This window comes from Mandrillus leucophaeus, unplaced genomic scaffold (genome assembly GCF_000951045.1).
Source record: "Mandrillus leucophaeus isolate KB7577 unplaced genomic scaffold, Mleu.le_1.0 Scaffold243, whole genome shotgun sequence".
Taxonomy (NCBI): domain Eukaryota; kingdom Metazoa; phylum Chordata; class Mammalia; order Primates; family Cercopithecidae; genus Mandrillus; species Mandrillus leucophaeus.
The window spans coordinates 146,941-156,924 of record NW_012102510.1 but is presented as its reverse complement, the minus strand read 5'-3'; the positions used below and the strand labels follow the sequence as shown (position 1 = coordinate 156,924).

At 42.9% G+C, this 9,984-nt stretch overlaps 1 protein-coding gene across 10 annotated transcripts in view; it reads right to left on the bottom strand.

The window, feature by feature from the left end:
- Nucleotides 1-7,860, bottom strand: part of KDM6A (lysine (K)-specific demethylase 6A) — a 241,204-nt gene extending 233,344 nt beyond the window's left edge. For all 10 annotated transcript variants that reach the window (XR_001006367.1, XM_011982800.1, XM_011982801.1 and 7 more), the window contains exons 1-2: nt 7,329-7,860; nt 7,054-7,117 (exon numbers count right to left, since the gene is read on the bottom strand). Coding sequence is in view for 8 of the 10 variants with exons in the window: in XM_011982800.1 (XP_011838190.1) it covers nt 7,054-7,117; nt 7,329-7,489 (225 nt within the window). In the remaining 2 variants the exon portion in view is untranslated. The remainder of the gene's footprint in view (nt 1-7,053; nt 7,118-7,328) is intronic.
- Between the last annotated feature and the right edge of the window lie 2,124 nt (nt 7,861-9,984).

The following is a 9,984-nucleotide window of genomic DNA, read 5'->3' as shown; positions in this document are numbered from 1 at the left end:
GTGCAGTTGCACCATCTCGGCTCACTGCAACCTCTGCCTCCCAGGTTCAAGCAATTCTCCTGTCTCAGCCTCCCGAGTAGCTGGGGCTACAGGCGCCCATCACCACGCCCAGCTAATTTTTGTATTTTTAGTAGAGACATGGTTTCACCATATGGTCAGGCTGGCCTCAAACTCCTGACCTCAAGTGATCCGCCCGCCTTGGCCTCCCAAAGTGCTGGGGTTACAGGTATGAGCCACCGCATCCAGCCTTAAAATGTGATTTTTAAATCATGTTTTCCTAAACAAAATTATAAGACGCCTTGCTAACATCTAAATCAAGAAATATCATCTCCAAGAAACACAATCAACAAACAATCCCCATCTTTAAAAGACATTCTAACTTGTGAATTGTTAAATTTACCTTTCTCATAAACTTTCAGAGTATTTCACATTTTTCTTCTCCCAAAGATGTTCCTGTGTTAGTCATCCTTAAACTTATTTCACCCCTCTCAAAGAACTTAAGTTCAACACGAGCAAGAAATATCTGTTATCTTCATACTAACTGCATAGAAGACGTGCACTTACTGTACATTAATACACTGTTTTAATTTACTGTCATAATTTACAAACCAATGTGGAAAACTGATAAAATTATATGTGAAGTTTCAATATGAGTACTTAAGCCTGTCAATTACGCACTCATTAAATAAACTTCATTAATTAACTAATCTACAAATAATACATGTGAGTCCTAAACAGCCTAACCACCATTTCAGTTCTTAGACAAACTGGTGGTGTTTTCTTAACATAAATTAGCTCTCTAGATAACACATTTCAAAAATATTATTAATAATGCAGTGTTATCAGTCATTAACATCAATTTCAAAGAGTTCAAAGTATCACAATGAATTTCAAAGTAAAAATAAACTTAACAGAAATCCTTTCAAAGATGCAGAACATTCGTACTATGTAAACAAAAACTAAATGTTACATAATTTAAGTCAGAGTAAGACTTACTCTGCAGCTAGCCAAGCAATGAACTTTCATTTTGGTTTAAAGTGCATGACCCATCACTTCACCTAAGTCACAAAAATTCATCTCTCAAGCAGTTTTCCTTAACAACTTAAGATACTGGCCAGGTGTGGTGGCTCACACCTGTAATGCCAGCACTTTAGGAGGCCACGGCGGGCGGATCACATGAGGTCAAGAGTTTGAGACCAGCCTGCCCAACATGGTGAAAACTCACCTTTACTAAAAACACAAAAATTAGCCGGGTGTGGTGGCAGGCACCTGTAATCCCAGCTACCAGGGAGGCTGAGGCCTAAGAATCACTTGAACCTGGGAGGCTGAGGTTGCAGTGAGCCAAGATCACTCTACTGCGCTCCAGCCTGGGATAGTGCAAGACTGTGTCTCAAATTAAAAAAAAAAAAAAAAAGTGACCGGGCGCGGTGGCTCAAGTCTGTAATCCCAGAACTTTGGGAGGCCGAGACGGGTGGATCACGAGGTCAGGAGATCGAGACCATCCTGGCTAAAACGGTGAAACCCCGTCTCTACTAAAAAATACAAAAGAACTAGCCGGGCGAGGTGGCGGGCGCCTGTAGTCCCAGCTACTCGGGAGGCTGAGGCAGGAGAATGGCGTACACGCGGGAGGCAGAGCTTGCAGTGAGCCGAGATCCGGCTACTGCACTCCAGCCTGGGCAACAGAGCCAGACTCCGTCTCAAAAACAAAACAAAACAAAACAAAACAAAAAAAGTATCTAGAGGTGGCAGTCAAATGCTCTCTAGCTATTTCAATTTGTAATTGATTCAACAGAAAGAATTATTCACTGAAAAAGAAAACCAGAACTTTAAAAGTGCTTGTTTATGTATTGCTACAGTTCTAATTTGTGCCCAAATATGCAAACATGTTCTATAATCTTAGTATACCTTTATTACCAGGGACATATCAAAACTTTAGGAAATATCAAGTATATAAGACTTTGTCCACGTAAAAAATTAAGACTATAAGTGTTCAGAAGACAATCTTCCAAACTAGAAAACTCTTTAAAACATATTAAATTGAAGACATAATTTTCAAATACAAAGCATGACATTTCTATGGTTACTTTCTTTTTGGGTTTTCTTTTTTTTTTTTTTTTTTTTTTGAGACAGGGTCTCATGACTTTTTTTTTTTTTTTTTTTTTTTTTCTTTGGCACTGGAAAGGACATATTCCTACAACATAGGATAACAATTTAAATTGCATAAAATTAGCTTTAAGGAAAAAACCTGTACATTGTTCTTTCTTTTTGGGTTTTCTTTTTTTTTTTTTTTTTTTTTTTGAGACAGGGTCTCATGACTTTTCTAACCAAAACACTAGCCATCTTTGGCACTGGAAATGAATTTACAGGTTGAGCATCCCCAATCTGAAAATCCAAAATCTAAAACTTGCTGAGTACCAACATGACACTCAAAGGAAACGCTCATTGGAGCATTTTGGAATTCAGATTTTCGGATTAGGGATGCTCAACTGGTATGTATTCTGCAAATATTCTGAAATCCAAAAAAATCCCAAATCCGAAACACATCTGGTTCCAAGCATTTTGGATAAAGGATACTCCACCTGTATCCCTTTAAGCACCAGCAAACAAAAAGCACACATAAATGAGAAGGTTTTTAACCAACATCCAAATATTACAGTTTAAAAAAGCCACCTCTAGAACTGACCTAATAATTTCCCCCACTAAACATGCCAGCAAACCAAATTTAAGAAAATATGTTTCAATGAATCTCAAACTACTACTTCGACTATCAAAAAAATTTAAAACACCAACTGTTTTAATGCTAATATGTCCTAGGGAAAAAAGCACATACATTTTTAAGTGATATACAACCTATAACTTCTAAGTATTTTGTATAATCTTTCTACTAACAGAATTACCAAAAAAAGTTCCAGTAAGAGTATTTAAGAAAAACTTAAAAATAAGATACTTTGGTCAAAACTGTGTAAGTATTTTAGCAATAGTTCCCTGACACAGATAAGATTCCCCAGTCCCCAAGCATTATTACTATAACTATACTTGATAGTACTACTATATTTAAACTTACTACATTTATGGTATATATTCCTATATACTCTAACTCAAATCCTTACCCTACTTAAAAAAAAAAAATTAACCCAAAAGGTTTTCAAAACTGTACTAAAAAAGTCACAAGTTAATTTATGTTAAAATATTTTGCTTACTTTTCAATAACTCCACTGAAATTTTAAAAAGAAGAATCTTGAATTATTACATTACCAGAAGATTAAGGGTCAGCATTCAAGAGCAAACTGTTCAAGATCACGCTATATTACAAGAACTCTAATTACGCAGGCTCTAGCTGTTCACAACCTTAAAAACATTAGCAAAAAATAATAATATTAACTACTTTATTTTTTAATCCAAAATCCCAGGCATTGTATATCAAATGGCCATCCTACAAACAAAAAATTATTTCAATGACTCTAATATAACTGAATCTGACAAACACATTTGGGAGACGATGAGAAATCAGTGGTCTGGATAAACTATCTGCACACCTGGAAAAAGGAATACACATATACATATATACATACGTACACACACGCATACGTACACATATGTACAAATGCATACATATACGTATATGTATATATATCTATACATACACATGTGTATACATATATACATATATGTATACGTATGTATACATATACATATATACATGAATGTATCAAAGCACATGTATAAATATATATATACGCATACATATGCACATACACATATACATACAATATAAATACGTGCATATGTAGATATGTATATGTATATACATGTGCATGTGTACACATATACATATCTACATATGCACGTATGTACAAGTGCATACTATACATACATGTATTACATATGTATATATTATATATGTATGCCTGTATGTGCATATGCATATTACATATGCATGCATGTGTATATACGTATATGCGTATGTACACATATGTATGTGTATATATGTATATATGTGTGTACACATATGTGTGCATGTGTATATACGTATATGCGTATGTACACATATGTATGTGTATATATGTATATATGTGTGTACACATATGTGTGCATGTGTATATACGTATATGCGTATACACATATGTATATACATATTCACATACATATGTGTATACGCATATACATATACATACGTAATTTGTGTATATATACGTATATATGTTAAGGGGCAAGTAAGAGACTCATATTTAATGCTTTCAACTTTCTAAAGCTTTTAGGTCAACAGTTTTTTTAACATACAAATGTGAATTTTAAAAACTTGAAAGAAAATCCAATAATATACATAGGAACAAGAATTTTTGAAAACAAGTAGTAATAGCTAAATTTCTGCCAGAAAGGAAAAAAGTTATACAAAATGCAGACTAAATTGGGGCGGGGGCGGGGGGGGGGGGGGCATGGCAGGACAAAAATCAAAGCTAAAAAGGTAATTCTGGGAGTTATTCAATTCCATTATCTGCCCTCAGGAAAGTAGCCTAAACCTGCCCAGTAAAGAAAAACCAACTCTTAAGACTTTCAGAGAATAAGAATTCTGAATTGTGAAACCAACATAGCTCAACATTCCACAAAAAAATACTGCTTCTAGGACTGTTAAAAGAAGGATGAAACTAAATAATTCAATACTTCCTATAGCAGGACTCAAGCTCATTCACTTCATTCAGAATCCAACTCAAACAGAGGGTGCGAAGTTATATAATGTCAAGCTTTACATTACACACCCCACTGGTATGTTCAGACTCACAAAGATGCAATCAAGAACTATATGCGGTTGCAAGCACATATCAGAGAATGTTTTATTTTAATGTTAAGGCTGATGAATCTTGTCCTAAGCAGGTAGGACCTCACAAGCACTGAGTCTGACGCAATGAAGATTTTTTTTTCTTTAGTTTAACAAACTACTTAATCATTCATCAAATCACCCCATATATCATGAAGCCCCCAAACATAGTGAAGCTTCACTAGTTTTTCTTTTTTAGCATGCATTCAAACATCAAGTAATGCACAACTTGCCAAAAATATTTGAAAATGGTTAATTTTTTAAAATTTAAACTCGTTAGTGCATAATAACTGCAGAGTTTAATATTACAATCTGAAATCCAATGTTAAGCACTATTCACCGTGAATCTATCTGAATATGAGCATTCTAAGACATAAAATCAACTAGCATTTTACACATTCTCAACATAAAACATCGGATTCCATTTATTTTTTCATCACCATAAGCAAAAGCAATCGATTTGGCCAAACTTTTCCAAGTGAATTATCTTTGCAAGCAATTTTATCAATCCATGTTAGACCAGCAATAATCCCTCCAAAACAAAATAATGCTCTTTGAATTTAAATCATGTTTAATCTTTTGTAATGACAACTTTGACAGCAGTCAAATATTTTTAAATAAAATACTTTAAATACTCAAATTGGGAAAAAAAACTTTTAAGGCAGGAGACCAACAATTACTGACGCTTAAATCTTTCCAGAGCTAGTCACTGTTCATTTTTACAACAATAATTGCAATGAAGCCAATTAATACCTATGTAGTCAAAGTTTAATTCAAGTTTTCTGTATCGGTCAAAGGGGCCGGGCTTACTGAAAAGCATTATTTCCATTTAGTTTTCTGATCATTATATGCAATAAAACTCCTTATAATTACTTGGAAATAAAAACAAATTTGTAATTACAGATAAAAAAGAATTGATGACTCTGCTAAACCAAGCTACAGACAAAAATTCAGAACAACAAAAAAATCAACTTAAGAATAAAATGTTGGACTTACTTCAAACTTCCGTCTCAACTGTAACAATAAAGCTAGGTGTCAAATGCAAAGCTATGATTTCAGCTAGAAAAGAAAATGTCTAACGGATGCAACACCCATAGCACACACTCCAACTTTCACGGTCCCAATTACGAAGAAAGTATTCAAATATCATTGCAATCAGATTTTGGTCAGGAAATATAAATTGATGCCTAGAGACTGAGACTCCAGCCTTTGTTCAATAGCTTAAGGATGGGTAACTAAATGTGCTACAGGTTGATAAGCATTTACCAGGCTTATGCATGCTGCTTCCAAGCTTGTGAAAGGTACAAGAATTCTATATGCAAATAATCTTGGGTAATTTTTTTTTAAACACCACTGAGCTACACACTCCGAAGGAAAGGCTTATTCACGGCTACTATTTATTTCCATGTTTACCTCTACTCCCTCCCCCAAACCCCCCCCCTTCACTTTCTCCTCCCACCCTGTCCCGCCATCTTGGGCCGATAGGAGCAGCCATTACTTAACTAAATGACAGTGCCAACAACTTTCCACACAAATAAACAGAGACTACACCCCGAATCCTCCCCAGTCTCCCCTGTCAGACACGCAGGAAATGAGGCTCCAGGAAGAGAACACATTTACAAACAACTACGGTATTTCTACGCCAAAAAGACCCAAAAAGTAAACAAGTCACCTAACTTCAGGTAACACACATTGCGATCGAGATACATGTCAACAGCCCAATGCAAACTCTTCACCGACCTAAACTCCGTGAAACTTCCCCCTTCTGGGAGCGGGGACACAAGAAAGCCTAAAACATTTGGTTAGCAGTAGGCATCACGAACAGCCTGCTTGAAGGAAAAGAATTTTTTTAAACCCGTGAGAGGCAAGTGAAGTCCGGAATTGGGGGAAATCTGAACACATTCACGATCCCTTGACCCTAAACATGCACCTCGAAGATCATCGGCCTATCCCCAAAAAGCTGTAAAATAGCAGGCAGTTTTGTCGACCCAGTTGAGCCCGGCCCCAAAGCGATCCCGTCTCTGTTCCTCCAGCTACAAGAGGAAAAGAGCAATTTAGCAAGGGAGCAAGCTGGGTACCCGTGGGTGGGGGGAGAGCAGAGGCAGGAAATAGTTTTCCGGAAGCCCCTCGACCATCGTCCGCGGCCACAATGAGCGCAGACCCGGCCGCGGGGCCCGGGGCGAGCGCGGCGCCGGCCGGGGAGACGGTGTCCGCGCTCCGACTCGCAGCTGCCTTACCTTGCCCAGTAGGGCCTTCGTCCTGGCGCCATCTTCATGAAACCTCACGAACCCGAAGAGGCGGCTGTGGGGAGAGACACAGGCTACTCGTTAACGCTCCGGGAACGCCACCGACCCGTCCCTGCCCGAGCCCGAGGCCCCGGCGGAGGCGGCGCGAAGAGCGCCAAACCCAGGTGCCCGCCCCGCCGCCGCCAGAGACAAGCCGCGCTCGGGCCTCCCGGGAGAGCGGCTACTGCCCGTCCGGAGCCGACCGGGCGAGTGACGGCGGCCCGTACCTGTCCAGTCCGCCGAGCGCCTCCCTCTCCTCGGCTGTCAGGCTGGGGGACGCCTCCTCGCTCTCGCCGCTCGCTTTTCCCGCCGCCATTTTCTTTTCCTCATCACCGAAAGCGGCGGCGGCAGCGGCGGCGGTAGCGAGCGACACTCCGCAGGATTTCATGGAAACGCAGCGAATTCACAACTCCAACGCCGACACCCCCCCTCGGACCGGGGCCCGCAATGACGCCCCCAATCTGCGCGCGGGACCAGCACACCAACTTTATCGCCGCCTCCTCCTCCGCCGCGGGCGGCGGCGACGAAAAATCCCAACGCGGCGGCGGTGAAGGCGGCGGCGGCAGGGGCTGCGAAGCCCCCGGGTCGGCAGCGGCGGCTTTCGGCTGTAGGGTCACATCGCGGGGTTGGGCAAGGGGCAGCCACGGGCGGGGACGGCGGGAACGGCCGGAGCGCGCAGGGCTGGGGAGCACTGGGGGGATTCGTTGGAGACACAAACTTCCCCGGCACCAGCACAAAGTTGTTGTAATTGTGTCACACAGCGAACCCCACGCCGCCGCCGTGACCCCCCCCTCCCCGCCCGACTGGCGCCACCAATCGGCGCGGCCCGCACGACTCACGTGACCTTTGTTGACTCACGTCAGCCGTGGCTCCACTTAACTTGCTAGCTGCCCGAGCCCCGCCCACCGAGGCCGCCACCGAGAGGGGAGCGGGACGCAGGCCAATTCTGGCCGGTGGTTGGCTGCTGGGCGCGTCTGTCGGGGGAAGGGTTGTCACCGAGAGGGAGCTTCCTGTTAGGTTGTGCTGGTTAAATACACTGGGGCAGAGAATGGAGGGTCCGGGCCGTGTCACCTCGGGAACCACAGCGGGCTTTGGAGGGGGAGGGGAGTGGTGGGGAAGGGCGAGGTCCGGCTGCGCCCGCGGCGGGCGCGAGCGGCGGGCGAAGATGCCAAGGACGGCCTTTGCCTGCCTGGGAGCTCTGGGATGTGCCCAGACCGCGGCTCCGGCCGTCCCGCGCGCGCTCCAGGGGTCCCGGGACCCCACAGGGCCTGGTACAGGTCGCGTAGCCGGGAGGCGGTACACGGCCCTCGACCTCTGCCCTCCGAAGAAGGCTCAGACTTTGGCACTGCTGGAAATAATGGCCTCCGCGAGGAGTGCGCTTGGGGAGCGGCTGCCGGCCCGGTGCCCCGCGGTCCGGGTGCCGCCCTAGGCCAGACCTGCGCTGGCAGCCCCGACCACCTCACCCGCGCCGAAAGTGAAGGGGGAAAGGCTCCCCTGACCCCCGCCCATACGCCCCAGGCCGGAGGGAATGAAGAGTCGCCCGCGGGGCCTGGCTTGCCGACCGTGGCTCCCCACCGCCAAAGGTCTGTCTGTTGGCGGCACTTTGGGGCCAGATTTTCGTGCTGTGTTTACCCTGTGTCTTATCAGTAGTTCATTACAGTCTTACAAGAAAAAGCAATGAGAAATTGTTAAGCGGGATCTGCAGAATGTTGGGTTCTATTGCCGTGATTTCAGTGGAGCCTTCTTACAAAAGTAGGGACTGCTTGTGGACAGACCTGAGAGAAGACATAATTAAATCCTCATCACAGCTGGTGGCCCAGGAGAGCCTTTCTATCCCCCAAAACCTGCAGGTTTGTAACCCCTAGACAACAGTAACACTTTGTTCTGTCTCTCAGGTGCAGGGGAAAGGCTGTAGTCTGGCTTTTAATCTTTAGTATAAGTGGAAAAAAAAAAAAGAACAGGCCTTTCGACTACTCTTCTCAAAAGGCAAATTTATTTACTAAGCTGTATGTCATAACAGGGATAGGAAAAAATTAATGGACACGTAAAGACGATTCTCTTTATAAACGGAGTTTTGTATATTTTCAATAGGTTTTCCACCTGTAACCAATAAAAATGATATATTTAAACTTGGATTTCAGAATATGACAAAGACAATTCAGTGCTGACCCAGTAATTCCTACCAGTATTCAGCGGGAAGCTATGGGAATCCCAACTGATTTTGCACAGTTTTAAATTGTTCCCCTGAGACTAGTAACTAGACGAACAAACTGTAGTTTTGTATAGATTATAGTTCATGTTTAATTACTTCCTCTGAAACACCTTTCCCTTTATGATGCTCCATTTTGCTTGAATGAGTGTGTACAAAGGGCCAAATCTTTTCTACGTCTAAATTAATACATTGTTAACTTGGTCGCAAATGGTGACATTCAAAGCCAAGGAAATTTTGACCCCACTAATTCCTCGCACACTCTCTCATACACACACACACACAAACACACACACTTGCACAAACACAGATAGACATTTTGCTGGTATTTGACTATCTCCCTGAAGTTGGCAGTTCCGGACTCAGGTCCTTTTCAAGAATTATAAAGTTACCCAATCCCGGCCGGGCTCGGTGGCTCACGCCTGTAATCCCAGCGCTTTGGGAGGCCGAGGCAGGTGGATCATGAGGTCAGGAGTTCGAGGGCAGCCTAGCCAATATGGTGAAACCCCATCCCTACTAAAAATACAAAAAACAAAATCAGCCGAGGTGGCACACGCCTGTAGTCCCAGCTACTTGGGAGGCTGAGGCAGAAGAATCGCTTGAACTCGGGAGGTGGAGGTTGCAATGAGCCGTGATTGTGCCACTATACTCTAGCCTGGGGGACAGAGTGAGAC